This window comes from Vipera ursinii (assembly GCF_947247035.1).
Source record: "Vipera ursinii genome assembly, chromosome: 3".
Taxonomy (NCBI): domain Eukaryota; kingdom Metazoa; phylum Chordata; class Lepidosauria; order Squamata; family Viperidae; genus Vipera; species Vipera ursinii.
Window position 1 is genome coordinate 54,909,072 of NC_139516.1, and position 18,367 is coordinate 54,927,438.

Below are 18,367 nucleotides of genomic sequence, written 5' to 3' on the forward strand. Positions count from 1 at the left end.
TCTTCAGTTTGTATATTCATTCATTCAACAAAGGTCTGCAGCATTTTTTTTCCAGTAGGGAGAAATGTATCATAGAAAATCTCAGTATCTGTACCAATAAAAAAAGTGGTAGATTTATGTGGTGATGATTTTGCTATTTAAAATAAAATAATATTTATTTTGAAAAAAATAACAACATAAATACTTAAAAAGAAAGTGCCACCAAATAGTTTTGGAATATGGCCTTTAGCCTCCTTTAGAAATGCTGAAACAGGCCTTGGACCCCCTATATCTGCATGCCCTTGGCTTAAAGTCTGTTTAACAGGTGAACAAATTCTAAATTTAGTTTTGAATATCAGTTTTCTTGATCACTTCACTTCAGGTAAGTTTTCTTCTGTTCTCCTGCCCAGTATCCCCCCCTGAAATTATAGTATTTTGGGACCTAAATGTATCCTTATGGGGGTTTAATTGTTTAGCCTGTGGCCCAAAGGTTCTGTGGCCCTGATCATCTAGTAATTCTACCCCACAAGATTTTAATCTTTTAACATTATTATGTGATTTTATGTTATAAAACTATATTGTATATTTTATGTGGCTGAAGACAATTCCTCTTCATTCAGTGTGGCCCAGGCAAGCGAAAAGTTTGGACACACATGGTTTAGGTACTATTCACTGACTTTGTACCTGCAACTAAATAGAATAGAAAGAGACTAGATAGAAAGCTATCATCTTTCTATTTTATCTTGAAAATAGAATAATTCTTCAAGAGAGATATAAAAGTGCATATGTTTCTTGATCAGGCCACACAAGTGAACACTTTGTTTGTTTTTCTGTCAGGGTTAGTATCTAGCAAAGAAAGAACACTTAGAGGAAAACTTCATAAAGCAATCTCATTTAATGAGGAAGTTTGTTAAAGTAGAAAATCCAGAATTTATTGGATTTTTATTTACAGTCAGATGTTTTTGTTGCAGTTTTCCTTCAATTAAGAAAGTAAAAGACACCGTGGAACCCTTCTTCCATCAGTTTGATATTTAGTGTGACTGAAACTGTTCATTCATGTATTCATTTAACATTGTTTTTTAGTTCCTTTATTTTAATTCCACAATTAATGCTCCTTCAGTGATATAATGCAGTATAGGTAGTCCTTGTTTAAGGACCATTCATTCAGCAACCAAGGCTTGGGTCCGGGATATTTGAGGGAACACCTGCTGCCGGCATCAAGCTCCCTTCGTCCTGTGCACTCCCACAGGGAGGGCCTTCTCAGGATACCCCCGGTTAAGGAATGCCGGCGGGTTATTCCCAGGGGAAGAGCGTTCTCTGTGGATGCGCCGGCCCTATGGAACCAACTTCCCACGGAACTTAGGACTGCCCCTGACCTTCGCTCATTTTGCCGGGACCTGAAAACTTGGCTCTTCGAGTTGTCTGGCCCAGGCTGAGGGGTTTTAATTTTTTATTGGGTTTTAGTTTTAAATTTTGGGGACTTGATTGTTTTAACTGATTTTAATTTTTGTATGTTATGCTTTTAATTTTCCCTGTAAACCGCCCTGAGTCCTACGGGAATAGGGCGGTATATAAATTTAATAAACAAACAAACAAACAAACCATTCAAAGTTACAATGGCACTGTAGGAGGGGGACCTATGACTGGTCCTGCGGCCATTGCAGCATCCCTGTGGTTATGCGATTCTCATTCGAGACATTTGCTGCTGGCTCCCTGTAAGCAAAGTCAATGGGGAAGCTGGCAGGAGGTCGCAAATGACTGGGAAGCTGTGACCCACATGGGATTCACCTAACAATGGCAACTGGGATTGCCAGAACTGCTATCATAAATCACCTCAGTTGTGTGATGTTGTGCTTTGCAACCATGCCTCTTAGCACCCAGGTTCCTGTTCCAGTTACTACTGGTAAGCGAGGACTACCTGTAGGTTTATAGAGAGAGCAAAGAAGGGAGTTGGAGGAGAAGGAACAAGACCATTCTCACAACAGTTTAATAAAAATGTTAAAGACTTTTTAAAGTGAAATTTTTGTCAGTCTCAGTTACTGCAAATGTCACGAGGTCCATAAAGCTCTCTTAATGCATGGATTTTAGAGGATTTTTGAATACATCTTTCTTTGCTGAATCTTCACCCTCTACCTAGGTTTTATTGGAATCTGTCTTGACGGAGGGTTTATTGGCTATTTTGATTTTTTATTAATTATTATTCTACCATGAGAGGTGGTGCTGGCTACCAGATCTGCTGGCTTCAAAACAGAATTAGACTAATTCCTGGAAGTGATGGGGTGTGATTGCCAATGAAGGTCATCTTCTGAGGGACCAGTGATCTTCCTTGGACAGCTGGTTGTCTACTGGGAGAACACTGCTGAACCTGATGGTTCAGGGGCCTAATCTAGCAAGGCCCTGATTATGTTCTTATATATTAGTGGTTTTTTTTAATCACGTTGATCTATTTATTGCATTTATAATTTAAACTTGTTATAACCTGCCAGACTCTTTTGGATTGGTGCCCTCCAGTTGTGGTAGATTAAAACCACCAACTCCTGGGATAATTAGAATTGTAGAAAAGCCCTGCCTGTGGCATCCTGCCCAATTCTGGAAAGTTTAGGTTCATTTTAAAATTTATTTTTTAAATTGGACCATTCTGTAGAGTAATATCAACAAAGAATACCTCACTTGATAGAGTCCTTTAGGTTCTTTTGGCATTATGTGGCTTTAACATTATTTTTCAGGCTGCCGTGATTCATTTTGTAATCGAATCACATTAGAAATGGAATGACTAAAATCATAACAAAAATACACGTAATTGTAATTGGCGGTGTTCATTTCTTAATGAAGAACTTTTAACCAACGTTCAGAAATGTGCTAATAACTGTAGATATGATCTAAGAAATCAGACTATATTTGTACATATAATTAAAGCCATTGGGTATGTGGGTCACCCAATAACCTACATTTTTAGGGGAGAGAGGTGAAATTTCTGCAGCCAACACAGCATGCCAATGATGGGGATTGGTGGGAGATTGCATTCAGCAACATCTGGAAAACAACAGGTGCCCAACTTGGGAGGTACGATGAGATGGGCAGAAATGTTTTTATAAGGTTGAAGTGATTAGTAGAGTACTGTTTCTTGATATATTTCTTCATTATGTGATAATACACATAGTGGCCTGCAACTTTTATTAAAGGGCTGTTAGTGAATGAATAAAAATCACATTTGGACCAATAAAGAACCATGTTTCAAGCTGGGAAAGCAACTTATTAATGACTATGGCAGCAATTTCAGTATCTCTGCTTTTTAAGATGTTTAATAACTGTTAGTTGGAAGTCTGCTTTTCATTATTTCTGTATCATCTGCTAGCAAAAGAAATCATTTGGAAAGAAGCATCATCAAGCAGACTTTTATTTAAAGCAGACCTTGAATCAGTGACACATGCAGAGCTAGTTCGGTGTGAATCAATTTCTCTTATCCACACTATTGTACAAAGTTGTGTGATTTCTAGAATAGTAAGCTAATGGAAGCCTTATTTTTAAATTATTTAAAGGCTTTTTTTATCCTGCTGTTCAGAGAAGCATATTACAAAAATCAGAATAGACTGCTCTTGATCACAGCATTACAGTCTAAAATGACAAGGCATAAAAGAAAGAGGGTATTGGTGGGATGGAAAATAAAGAAACATGTGTTCTAGATTATTGTTTCAAGAATTCAGCAGCAGTCTGTGATTTAATAGATGATATAGCTAGATCCAAACTAGGACTATTAGGCCTTGACTGACAAACTCCAGATGATTGCTTAGGGAAATGAAGGGGCTCCAACTCTTTGCCGCTGTCTCACGGTCATTTGAAGTTTTGCAACTTATCAGTAGATCTGGTAGCCCAAATCTACACTGGTTGCTATTTGTTTCCTCTGTTACTCAATAATACAGTTGCTCTCTGGAGATAAGGATTTTTCAGCCAAAGCTGTTGGTAAGATGTTTGACATTTTCTGATTGCAACTTGTTCTCCTGTTGATACTTTAGTAAAGGTAATTCATTCTTGGAGGTAAGGTTGTTAGCTACAGTTGCAAGAAAAAGTATGTGAACCCTTTGGGATTACGTGGAGTTTTGCATGAATTGGCCATAAAATGCGCTCTAAACGTCATGTAAGTCACAACAATAGAAAAACACAGTCTGCTTAAAATAATACTACACAAACATTAGCTGTTGTCATGTTTTAATTGCACATAAGATGGAAACATTCACAGTGCAGGGTGGAAAAAGTATGTGAACCCCTAGCCTAATGACTTCTCCAAGAGCTAATTGGAGCCAGGAGTGAGCCAACCTTGACTCCAATCAGTGTGATGATATTGGATGTGTTGCTGACAGCCATCCTGCCCTTTAAAAACACACACCTGTTTTGGGTTTACTGGTCTCAAGAAGCACTGTCTGATGTGAACCATGCCTGGCAGAAAAGAGCTCTCAGAAGACCTACGATCAAGAATTGTTGACTTGCATGAAGCTGGAAAGGGTTACAAAAGTATCTCCAAAAGCCTTGATGTTCATGTGTCCACGGTAAGACAGACTGTCTACAAATGGAGAAAGTTTAGCACTGTTGCTACTCTCCCTAGGCGTGGTCGTCCTGTAAAAATGACTGCAAGAGCACAGCGCATAATGCTTAATGAGGTAAAGAAGAATCCTAGAGTGTCAGCTAAAGACCTACAGAAATCTCTGGCACATGCTAACATTTTTGTTGACACATCTACAATAAGGAAAACATTAAACAAGAATGGAGTACATAGGAGGACACCACGGAGGAAGCCATTGTTGTCCAAAAAAAATATTGCAGCACGTTTGAAGTTTGCAAAAGAGCACCTGGATGTTCCACAGCACTACTGGCAAAATATACTGTGGACAGATGAAACCAAAATTGAGTTGTTTGGGAAAAACACACAACACTATGTGTGGAGAAAAAAAGGCACAGCACACCAACATCAAAACCTCATCCCCACTGTAAAACATGGCGGAGGGAGCATCATGGTTTGGGGCTGCTTTGCTGCCTCAGGGCCTGGACGGATTGTTGTCATTGATGGGAAAATGAATTCCAGAGTTTAGTGGGACATTTTGCAGGAAAACGTACGACCATCTGTCCGCCAACTGAAGCTCCGCAGAGGATGGGTGATGCAACAGGACAATGACCCAAAGCATACAAGTAATTCAACAAAACAATGGCTTCAACAGAACAGAATACGCCTTCTGGAGTGGCCCAGTCAGAGTCCTGACCTCAACCCGATTGAAATGCTGTGGCATGACCTTAAGAGAGCGATTCCCACCAGACATCCCAAGAATATTGCTACACTGAAACAGTTTTGTGAAGAGGAGTGGTCCAAAATTACTCCAGATCTTTGTGCAGGTCTGATCTGCAACTACAGGAAACGTTTGGTTGAGGTTATTGGTGCCAAAGGAGGGTCAACCAGTTATTAAGTCCAAAGCTTCACATACTTTTTCCACCCTGCACTGTGAATGTTTCCATCTTATGTTCAATTAAAACATGACAACAGCTAATGTTTGTGTAGTATTATTTTAAGCAGACTGTGTTTTTCTGTTGTTGTGACTTACATGACGTTTAGAGCGCATTTTATGGCCAATTCATGCAAAACTCCACGTAATCCCAAAGGGTTCACATACTTTTTCTTGCAACTGTACCTTGAACTATATCGTATTCAAGTAGTTCTTGACTTACGATTCATTTAGTGACCATTCAAAGTTACAATAGTACTGAAAAAAGTGACTTACGATCATTTTTCATAATTATGACCATTGCAACATCCCCAAGGTCATGTGATCAAAATTCAGACACTTGGCGACTGGTTCATATTTATGATGGTTGCAGTGTCTTGGGATCACATGATCCCCTTTTGCGATCTTCTGAAAGCAAACTTTCAGATGGGGAAGCCAGACTCACTTAACAACCATGTTACTAATTTAACAACTGCAGTGATTCACTTAACAACTGTGGCAAGGAAGGTCGTGAAATGGGGCAAAATTTGCTTAACAACTGTCTTATTTAGCCATAGAGATTTTGGGCTCAATTGTGGTCATCAGTCAAGGACTACTTGTATCATGGAAAGTGAGGGTTAAAGCTTTATTTTATACATCTGCTAATGATGTTTGGTTTGGTATAGCACCATTTCAAAGATATTTGAATGCACGTATGTTTCCTGCATATTTCAGCCTTAGTGTTTCTCTGAACCGAATCCAACTTGGAGTGGAGAACACAATCTGTCAGTTGATTCAGCCTTGACTGCATTAAATAGTAGGGCACAGTTCCAAAAAACACTGCATCATGTGTTAACCATGCCTTTTAAAGAATTTATACACATTGTAGTGTATTGGTGTAGGAACAATCACAATGTCTGTTGCCGAACCAACTAGGTTCTATGTTTATAAAAATATTGATGTTGTAAAAAAAAGTTAATTATATTTTTGTATACCTTGTTAGAAGCTCCTGGCTTACGTGTAAACTGATGGAAACTTATCTTTTGTTGGTAGACCCAGTTAGCTTTTGTTTTTAGTTTTTTTCTGGAAATTACAATTTACACAATTTTTATATACTCCATAACATTTCAACATATTTAAGTTCTGATCTTTTCTTTTTATGCAAAAGTTACTTCATTTGAGTTTTGGAGCAAGCCTGCACAGGTGAGTCTTTCATTCTTGATTGGCATTTCAATTGTAAACCTGATATGCATTAGTTTCTGTGTGCTATCACTGCTCCTACCATTATGTAGGCCAAATACATTTTACAAATAAAGACCACATACACAGCCTTCAGTTCTTGCAATACTGGAAGGAGGAAAGACTTTGAAAAAAGCTATTATCATGTTATCGGTAGGAAAAAGAATGGAAATGGAAGCTACTAAGTGCTTAATTTTCCAAGGAATTGAGGGGAGTGATGTAGGATGAATAGTGTCAAAAGCAGGGATGTTTCTGCTGGTAGATAGATCTCTGTGTGGCTAAAAGTAGATTGCCAATGTTTGATCTCTAATTGTTCAATGGTAGCAACATCAAATAATTCCCTTCTTCTCTCCAATTAAGTCTGCTGAGTTGATCATTTTATTCTACATTTTCTTGCTTCAAGCTCATAAACAGTAAACTATCTGAATCTGTGGGAGTGAGTAATATACCAGGGATTGTGTGCATATGTGTATACATTTTACTTATACTGTCTGTAAATGCCAGTATACCAGCAGCCCCAAACATTTTGGGCACCAGGGACCGGTTCTGTGGAGAGAGGTTTTTCTGTGGACCGGAGGGGGCGTGGTATGGTTTTGTGTGCTGCCTGCATCCCGCAGATGAGGCTTTGCTCATTTGCGCAGCCCAATTTCTGGCATGCTGCAGATTGGTGCCTGTCCACGGACTGAGGGATAGGGACCCCTGCAGTATACCCCTGCAGAAACTACTCATGCTTCTTATACTTCTGAATATTGAGATTCTTGTGAGAAATGTAGATTCCCTTAAGCTTCATGCCTGCTCACCCTTTTTTGATAAATTTTTATTAAAAGTTTGAAATAGGAAATAAAAACGTACAAGAATAAATACAGAATAACATGAAAAAAGAAAAAGAAAAAGGTGTAGAAATATAAATATGAATACAAAATTATATCGTATTCTGTGTTTACAAAAGAAAAGCTCACTCTATTGTTACAAAAGAAAAAGAAAAGCTAGCTGTAGAAGTGACTCCTACAGTACAAGTAGATGTAGTCTCTGCCTTCGGATTCATTACATTTTTCTTTCCAACATGGTTTGACTGAGATCTTCGCCAACCTGATGCCATAACATGGATGCCTTCTTGATTGTATGCAAAGGAAAGCAAAATACAAGTTGTACTCAAAGAAATCAGAAGAGTTAAGTTGTCTGTAAAGTTATTTGCATGTTCAATAAATAGAAAATTACTGAAGCCAAAGTTCTCAGACTTCGTGGCATTATGACTCTTAATTGATTTGTGTGACCTCTTCATGTATAGAATTGTCAGGCTGTGCTCAGAGAGGGCTTCCATTGTCAGGAAGAGCTCCTGCTTTGTTAGCTTGTGGAGGCAGAGTAGGAGCATAGGAGCAGTGCCTGTGCAAATTAGGCTTGCATATCTAAAATTGGGACATGTTCCTGTGGCTGGGGTTCTCCTTTGTGCTTTCAGCAATGAGTGCTTCATCAATTCTAATTTCCTTCTGAGGGCTACCCAGGATCAATGCTTTCTTGCCTAGCCTCACTATCCCATTCTTACAAGGGTGGCTTTGCTGAGAGACATCATGCTGCATATTGTCACTGAGCCTGCACACTTATTCTGGGCAGTTTGAGATTCTAGTTTATGCTTAGTATACTGTGTCCAGCCAAATATTTCAGGATGAGGTTTATGAATTCCAAGTTCCTGCTAGGAATGTTTGCTGGGGAGGTGGGGCAGGAGAAAAAACCAGCTGGGGATAATTAGCACAATAGAATTGAACCAGCAGGTCTCGCTTCGTGGTCTCTTCCATTTCCTGTTGGCTCAATAGTATCACAACTCCTGTGAAGACTGCCCTGGACACTTCTCCAGATACCTCTCTAGATGTCAGCTCGGGGGAGAATGAACCTGTTCTTGGCACATCAGACGCTGAGTTGATTGATGGCTCCAAGCAGCTGCCTGTGAGGGATTTGACTGAAGCGCAGCTGCAGCAGAACAGTCCTGAGGTTCCAGATCAGACATGTCAAACTCGTGATGTCACGTGACGTTGCACAATGTATCGGAGCCTTTTTGATGGGGTGGGCGTGGCTTCCAGATGATGCATCCAGCCCACGGGCCAGAAGTTTGACACCCCTGCTCCAGATGAAGAAAGCATGCAGCTGCAGCCGGTCAGTGATGAAGAAGAGGAACTGCTTTCTGTACCTGATCCAAGAACACGTAGGGCAGAGAAAAGGCAGGAGGAGAGAAGGTCAGCCAGATTACTTGTGAGGAGAAAGCCTTGCCCTTCTTGATGGGCTGCACCAGAAGCTGGCTATTTAGCACAGCAGATGGAGGTGATGCTGGGAACAATGTGTTTGTTTCCTAGCTGTGTGTTTTCTGGTCATTGCGATTCCTGCCTGACTTTGGATTGATACCATGCCTTGACTTGGATTGTGCCTTGGGAACTCTGGACTTTTCTTGCCTTGTGAACTCTGTTGTGTTGGGGATTTAAGTTTGCCTGGTGGGTTTATTTTGATTGAGAAATTTTCAAGTGCCTTGTGAACTCTTTGGCCGTTGCTCTGCAGACTAGCATTGGTCTGCTCATTGCTGGACTTACTTGGGACGTTCTGGTTTTTTAGTGAAGGGAATTGCCAGGCAATATTAATATACTCATTAAACCACAGTTATGTGTGTATGTGAGTGAACAGGACAGCACAATCACAGGGAATGTGTTGCATAGCAAGAATGAGCCACCTACGCCTCTCCAGGGAACTCACCCTAGGAAAACTGGCTACTGGAGGAGAGGCCTCACTCATGTAGCAGCTTTGCTTAGTATTTACTCAGTTGCCAAAGGTGGAAGGCACCAGGAAGCTGGTTAGCCATGTTTTGACCTGTGAATATATGGAGGAATTTAAAGTCAGCAGAGGAGGAGGTTTCCCACAGTTCCAATCTCTCCTACATGCTTGTAGATTAGAAGAGGTAGTATATTTGAATGAAAATATTCCCCTCCATGCAGTAAAGCTGGTTCCAAGATTGTGCAGAGATTTGAGTTCATACAAATGCGAGCACAGTGCAGCTGTCCTTCAGAACTCTGGCAGAAAGTTTAGAGAGGAAGGAGGAGTCAGGAGTAGCATATGTTTCCCTTTCTCTGCCCAGTTTTAGTTTAGCTGAATATCTGAAGAAAGGTAATGTGAAAACTACTAAGCTGAATACCTGTCAAGGCCCCAAATATATTCCTTATGCTCCTCTTTCTAGTGTAAATCTCAACATTGGATGCCACAGGATTCATGATCCCTTTCAAAATAAAAGTGAGGAAAAAACTAAGACTAGTGATGCCAGTTAAATAAACTTCGATACAAATAATATATGGATGGGAAGAGAGAAGGCTTGAGAGTCTATTTTGGGATGAGATTTGTTATGATATGATAGATGAAAACATTTTTTTTAATTATCTCTTTGCAGAGACCTCAACTGGTACATTCTCTGCTCCCAAAACTAACTCCCTCACAGAAACTACTACTACTACTACAACTACTACTACTACTATTATTATTATTCAGTTATGTCTGATTTTTGGAGACTGCCTGGACAGGTGTCTGCTGTTTCTTGGCAGGGTTTTTCAGAAGAAATTAATCTCTTTTCTAGGACTGAGAGAAAAGGGACAGGCCCAAGGTCACCAGCTGGCTTTGTTCCTATGGCAGGATTAGAACTCATGGACTTCTGGTTCCTAGCCTGAAGCCTTAACCGCTACACCAAACTGGCTCTTTGCTAGTACTTGCATCAGAATAAATAGCTGGGGCTGTGATCGCTGACAACTTCAAGAATAATTTTAAAAACACCATAATAATATATAGGTATTAAACTTTTAAATGGCATTAAGAATTGAAATGTCCACAAACAGCATGCTTTATTAGTTTATACATGCCCTGCAGGAGCACTGAAAATATCTGGTGTTGAACTTTTCCCCCTGATATTCAGAAGCTGGCAATGATTTTTACTTACTATTATTATTTATTAATTAATTCAATTTATATGAATATATTTTGATTGCAAGCCAGCATCCAATTTGGAATAGCCTATTTTAAATATTCACTAAAAATAGGAGCTGTTTTGATGTGGGGTGTTTTTTTTCAGTGTTGAAAGAATAGTTCTCTGAAATGTTGTTCAAGGCCTGCACTATTTTAAAGGAAAGAAGCTGCCAGATAAATGTCAGGGCCTCGCTATGTTTGGTTTGGATTCTGGAGAGAGACTATTCCTGTGGTATGTAAAGCAAGAACTGCATCAAACTCTTATTAAGTGTATATTATTCCTGTGGGACCTGTGGTTTCTTTTGTGATTTCTCAGAACTCTGTTCAAAATATAGTATAGTTTGTACATACAATTCTAAACACTATATTTTTCCTAGCACAGAGAATTATTTTTCTGCTCTTGAATATAATGATGAAAAAGAAAGTGGGAAATGATTTCTTTCGAGGGAATAATTTTGAGCCCAAGACAAATTAGCTGAAAGAAGGTCACAGAAGGAAAATTATTTATTTATTATTTATTTATTAATGGGACTTATATCCTGCCCTATCTCCCGAAGGACTCAGGGCGGCTAACAACAATAACATACAATAAATACAGAAATTAAGATAAAATTAAAATTAAAGGCCTCTGTACAATAAATTAAAATTAAAAAATTAAATTAAAATAAATTAAAAATTAGAGTTAAAACATGAACAAACTTCCTTTTTTCAAACTAATTCTTATGTAACTGAGATGTGCATATATGGGGAAAATAAAGTTAACAATTGCTTACTATAGAAACAGAGAAGTTGATGTTAGATTATCCCCCCCTCTTCTCCCAATTCTGAGTGGTATACTGATTAAAAATGCAAATAACAATCAACACCATAAAAAAGAGAAAAGATTTGTAAACAGGGAGACAACAAACACAATAAGAGCAAAACATCCCACAGTGAGCCTATATAATACCTTAGCTTAGCCCAACATAGGGGAAACTTGGGGGTGTTTGTATCTCTGAGGGGATGCTGTTCCAAAGGGTAGGTGTCATGATGGGAAAGGTACACCTCCAGGCCCCATCAGATAGCTTTACTTGATAGATAGATCCCAAAGCATGCTAACTCTGTCAGATCCTTCTGGATGGATAGATATCACAGGAAAAATATGAACCTTCAAAAAAAATAATCAGGCTCAGTGCCTTGAAGGGCTTTTTTAGGTGACAACCAGCACCTTGAATTGCAGCTGGAAACCTGAAGCAGGAATATTATATATGGGCAGATGGAGACACACTCATTAACTGCTGCTGCTGCTGCTGCATTCTAGATCAAAAATCCCAATGAGAGGTTGATTGATTAGGAATAGGGCTGATCCAGAAGTCAGTGCAATTGGCACACAAAATGAATCTGTCCAAAGACCTTGCTGCCCACAGCTTTTTCCTGCTCTTTAAGCAGGATTAGCGAGTCTAGGATAGCCTCCAAGTTGTTAACTAGTTCCATCAATGGAGTGCTATTCCATCCAGAATGAGGGATGGAAAATCCCTAGGAATGAGAAGTCGCATAAACCCAGAGCCACTTGGTCCTCTCAAGGTTGAATCTAAACATGTACTTCCTCCTCCAGACTATCCCAGCCTTCAGGCAGGTGGTATGAGACCTTGACAGCATTACTTGGTTAGTCTGAAGACAAAATATACAAATGTGTATCATTAGTAGGCTAATACCTGACCTTATGTTGGTAGATATGTCACCCAGCAACTTTACATGCAAGTTAAACAGAAGCGATAAAGAGCATAAAGCTCTATGGTACCTCACAGTGCAGGGATTTAAAGTGCAACACTTCCCACCCCGCCCAAGCCAATGTCTACAATCAAACACAGAAGAAGGAAAATCGCATTGCAACACCTAACCTTCCACTCTCAATCCTTGCAAGTCAGTCTGGAAGGAAACCATGATCAATGATATTGAAACCTCACTGAGAGATTAAAAACAATTAGGACCGCTGCCTTATCTTCCCAAATAGATTAAGGCCCACTAATGCCCCAAGCACTGTCCAGCAGTTATGCCCCCTCGATGGAAGCAAAATGTGTGCAATGAGACAGAAACAAATGTGATATCTGATGGTACCTTCAAATCGAACTTTTAAACTTTTAGTCATTCACCATGCCGAAGAACATACATTTTTAACAATGAAGATTAAATTTGAATATGGCAGATAAGGACAATTTTAAAAATTCACCTAAAGTTGAATGTGATACTCCCCTTGGTGCCCTAAGCATATGCTTATTTTGCTGAATGATTACCGTAATTCATTTGTGTCCTAGCTCTGCCAAAGATCAAAGGTCAGTGACAAATGCATAGTTTCTTCATACTGTGACAAACCGGAAGCCGGTCCAGATGATGTGATATGAAAGACTGGGCAGGAAAAATTGCCATGAATTGGGCAGAGGCTTGCATCTTTCCTCCCGTAAATCTTAACATCCCTTGTCCTATGGCAGACATGTCAAACACAAGGCCCGGGGGCCAGATCCGGCCCGCGAAGTGGTTTCATGTGGCCCGCGAAGCCATCCTGGAAACAGTGAGGGAACGGCCCCCTCTGCCTTGTCCCTGGCCCAGAGACCCTCAGATCTGTCCCACTTCTGCCCAGGCACCCATAGGCACCCTTGATGTGAACGATGTAGAGCTGGCCATGCCCACCCAGTAGGCCATACGCACTCTAGCCACGCCCACCCAGTAGGCCACGCCCACCCTGGCCATACCCACCTGGCTCCCTGAGGGCAACTGCAATGCTGACACGGCCCTCAGTGAAATTGAGTTTGACACCCCTGTCCTATGGTTAAGGAGAGCTTCCATGACATAATTTGTAAATATTTTTAAAAGCTGAGTAACTAGAAAGTGAGTGGGGAGAAGAGAACTTTATTTTCATAAACTTCTTTAGGGAACTTCATTTAAAACTCCATCCAGCATATTTAAAATTTGTGAGTAAGAATATGATGAGTTTCAGATAATTAATACAGATTAAACAACTTTTATTATATACATTTCTTATGACTGTTTATGGGTTGTCCTTCCTCATCTATACATCACAGTCTGATTAATCTAATGAGTGAATAAAATATGTAGATTCTTTGCTTGTTTGAGGAATACAATGGGGACTAGGAGGAAAGCAAGAAAGCTAGTCTTGTGTGCTGTTAAAGCATCAGGCTAGAACCTGGGAGTTTAGTCCTGCTGTAGGCACAAAGTCAGCTGGGTGAGTCTAGGCCAGTCACTCAGCCCTAGGAAGGAGGCCGTGGCAAACCCCTTCCAAAATAAGGGGTCCTTAGTGCTCTCTGAGCTTGGTTGTTTTTTTGTAGACATTAGCGCTGATGATGTTACCTAATTTGCATAATGAAACATCAGTAAGGAAACAACCAAGCTCAGAGAGTACCAAGGACCCCTCATTTCAACTGTGAGCTACATTGAGCTTTATTGGCATTTTCAAAATCTAGCCAAGAAAATTTCAGGGACTAGTCCAGGCAGTCCCATGAGAGAACACTAACTCGAAGGCACAACAACAACAACACAAGGAGGAAAGTCCTTTCCAATTAGGCGGCACAAATGGAACCTCTATGTCTTCTGATAAAACTGAGGTAGTAGCTGCATTTTAAAAAGAGTCAATAGGTCAGAATATAGCAAAAATATTGTTACTATTTATTCACAACAAACAAGGTGTAAAGAAGAAGGAAGACTGATGGAGATAAGCAGATTTCATTGCCAAGGCAACAAAGGATAAAGCATATTTAAAGTCCAGAACATCCAGGTAACATTTAGAAATGACACAGACTGATTTGTGGAACTATAAGGAGGGGATACAGCAAGAGCCTTGGTGGAGCAGTGGGCTAATGCCTCCTTAAGTAACACCAGCTGCCTGCAATTAGTGCAGGTTCGCATCCCACCAGGCTCAAGGTTGACTCAGCCTTCCATCCTTCCGAGGTAGGTAAAATGAGGACCCAGATTGTTGGGGGCAATTAAGCTGACTTTGTAATAATGCCGCTTGGGGGGGGGAAGCCCTAATAAAGCAGGCATATACATAGAATGAAGGCTACTGCTAAGCTTGTAAGCCGCCCTGAGTCTTCGGAGAAGGGCGGGATATAAATGGAATTTTTAAAAAAAAATTGCAAAATTTTGCTTTAATAGCCGGTCTCAATAAAAGTAATTTTAAACATCCTATGGAGTTGATTTCATGATCTGGTCTACCTAGTGTGGTTAATACAAGGCCTTCAGGTTGTGTACATGTACGTGGCTTTGTTTAACCTGAACGTTAATGGAGTTGCAGGGATCATGGATAATGATGATTCATCAAGGTTAGAACTGATTTTTCATCCCTTTTTAAGTATCTGCTTCTTTAAGATTAAATAAACAAGTTTAAATGGAGGAATTGGAAGCCTCAAGCTATAGAGGAAAAGCATAATATAAATATATCCTTTGTAAAGGAAATCACAACAAATTATATTTTCATTTTCTGTTATGAGGTAATTTGAGAAATTAGAATTATGATGGCATTAAGAAGCTTTTAAAATAACAGCAACAATAATTTCATTTACATGTGTTTAAGCTTGTTTATTGGTAGATATTAGAACTTGGAGTCTGTACTAAAAGCTTCCTGAAAAAGGTGACTTTTAAAACAGATTTACCAATGCAGAGATGTGAACTTATACTGCATTTTGAAGTACAGTTTTTGGCATTAGAACATAAGGGGAAAAGTGGAAAAATCCATGTTATACCAGTTATCTCTTGGACAGCTGTTGGTAGAAGTAGATGAGCAAACCACTTATGTACTAGAAAATAAGAAAAGAGAGATAAAATCAAAATAACAGCCATTGTGAATAATATGGTCAGATGATAAAAAAGTGAATAATTTTATCAAAATAAATGACATTAAATTACCATGATTACCTTTTATTCCATCTCCTTCTATATTCCAACAGATCAATTTTTCCTTTAATGATTGGAAATACAATAATTAAATTCTAACACTGTTTATTAGAAGAAGTTTATACTATGTTTGAGATGTTTTATAGCTTTTTAGTGTAGAAAAGAACCCCCCCCATTCATTTCCCCAAAATATATTATTTTTTTTCTAACCATGTGCAATGAAAAGGCATCATACTTTTTATATTGTCATGTTTAGGTATTATACATATTTACATATTCTATGACATAGTACTTTAATGCAATCAGTGTTCTCTGTTACAAGATAAACATATATACAACTAAAATAGCTGCAGCACATTTAGAAACCACATTAAATATTTATAGCTCCTCCAAAGGGAATGGCAAACATGCTCCAAATGACTTTTTGTTGTGAGCCAACAAGTTATTGTAGGAGTTTATCTCTTATTGTACTGCTTACTTCTTTTCAGGAAAGTATATAAATCTAGGTCATTCTACTAGGACTGACTTCAGGAGCTGGATTGTGATAAAATTTCTCTGCTGCATGTTTGGTCAATAGACTTATTTTTTTTTTGAGGAATAAGAAATAGGAGTTTCTTATTAACAAGTAAGAGTTTATATGACAAGGGAAAAATGAACTTGTACTCTTGTGTTACAGATTCAGTGGTTCTTTCCTCTGACTCCGTTGGACGTTCAATAGGCTCAGGTACAACTTCCCGTCCCCTCTTCTTTCTCATAAATAAGATTGCCAATTTATGTGTGACAGCCATGTTGGGAGGCAGATAAGTAGCTGTTAATCCCAATTTAAGATTACCTTTCATGATAGTCTTTGATGGAAATTGGATGAGTCCTTTGGAAATAGGTAATTAAAGAGAACATAGTCTTTATACTATTTTCCTGATGCTACATTTTTATTACTTAAAATGTGCCTTTGATTTTATTGGTTGAGAATCTGAAAGTTATAGTCTCAACTCATCTGGAAGGCACTGTATTGGAGAAGGCTATTCTAGATGGGAGGTCAGATTTGCAAATAAAAAAACCCTTATACAGTACATAAAATTTAAACTGTAATATCAGCAAGCTATATTAGATAAACAAAACAAGTAGGGAAGTTTAACATAAAAACTGACAATGGTGTAGCAACAAAGCAGAACAGGATTTGTAAATTAAGTCAGTAAAAAATCCCTGGCTATTTTTCTTGTCTGTTTTGTGAGTTTGCTAATAATTAGCAGCAAAAAGATTCAGGTAGGCTGAGTGCTTTGGTCCATGTTATACCTCTTTATTAAAATGCCCCTAGAAATGCCTGTAATTAGAGAAAAATGCTATTCCAACTGATTTATCTTTCCAAATGTAGAAGAAAATAGAGATGATGCTTCTTGAGAGAAGATGGAAGGAACTATGTTCTACCTTACTGTAACTGTAACTCCAATGTTTTTACTGCAGATGGAGATAGTGAGTTCAAGGAGACATTTCCTTTCCTCTTTATTTTTGGAATGTTATTGACTTGAATTTAAAAGCAGTGTGCTCATTTTGTGTTAGAATACCTACCTATGAACCAGTGTGGAACATAAGGAATAGCTGTAAGTTGTGATCGATGAATGATTTAGCTAAAAGTCACAAGGTAGAGTTGATGTTGTGCTAAGACCCCAAATAAATAATTTTCAGCAAGGGAATATAGCTTGGGAGAACAGGAGTACATTTATCCCTGGTCAGCTTTAATCAGTGTAAGTATGTGGCCTAAAAGAAGTTAACCACCTTCTCTTTAAAGTTAGTTAGTTCTTGCCTTATGAGAATCTCCTTTTAGAATACATTATATTGTCATAAGAATATTTACTGCCTTCCAACATGGCCCCTGGTTTTTTTGCCTGCCCAGTAGGGCTGTGCACTCACTGAAAATTATTTGAAAAAAGAGCTTTGGACTTCACATGAGTTCACCTCCTCTTTTTGCTGTTCAGTAAAGTAGATCAACTATTAAGGCTGCAGTATTAGCCTGAATGAAATGATGCTGCAGCTGAAAGCACAGAGGCCTGAAAGAAGTCCACATATTTAATAAATATTATAGAGGTATTTCATTTGTATGAGGTCCAAAGCATTTCCTCCAAATAATTTTTGAAATATACACAGCCCTGCTAGAAAGTAATCAGGTGTAGCTTGCTGCCTAACCCCAACAGGGAAGCCTAATTACTAACCTTGGACTTTAGTCTTTTGTAAGTAGAAGCTGCTTCTGCTCTTCTGTCTGCAAATCTAAAGGTAATTGGACTGGATGCATGATCTTCTCCCTGATTGCCTAGCCTTACTTGGTGAAGGGAAATATACTGAAGTTTTAAAGAGAAAGCAAGTGGGTTCATCTCTCCATTGTATAAAACCTCTCCAGTAGAGTCTCATGTAGCATATAAGCCTCAGAAGTGCTAAAATATGATTAAAAGAAAACAATTTATTTCCTTTTTTTAACAGATTTGAATTATTCTTTTTGTATCAGTGGCCAAATGGCCAGAAGAACCTTGAAAATGGCGGCAGTTAATGTTATTCCTGCCTGTTGAAAGTAATTTAGGTTTAAGACTAGCTCTGCTAGTGAAAAATAATCTCTGTAACAAAGTTGAGTTGTGTGGTCTATTGCTAAATTGAAGGACAGCTTTCCTTATTGAAAGAGGGGGCTGAGAAGAAATCCACATCTCTTGTGCTTCTTGAAGTACTCCCTTGACAACTAGCTGCAAATCTGGGAACAAATAAAACTAAAGAAGAACCTTTCATCTTCCACACTCAGCCATTGTTATTATAGGTAGTCCTTGAGT

General features: G+C 38.9%; 1 protein-coding gene across 4 annotated transcripts in view; it reads left to right on the forward strand.

The window, feature by feature from the left end:
* ST3GAL3 (ST3 beta-galactoside alpha-2,3-sialyltransferase 3) overlaps positions 1-18,367 on the forward strand; it is a 214,126-nt gene that overhangs the window by 33,054 nt on the left and 162,705 nt on the right. For all 4 annotated transcript variants that reach the window (XM_083358463.1, XM_083358466.1, XM_083358464.1 and 1 more), the window contains exon 3: positions 16,234-16,281. In XM_083358463.1, the coding sequence (XP_083214589.1) occupies positions 16,234-16,281 (48 nt within the window). The remainder of the gene's footprint in view (positions 1-16,233; positions 16,282-18,367) is intronic.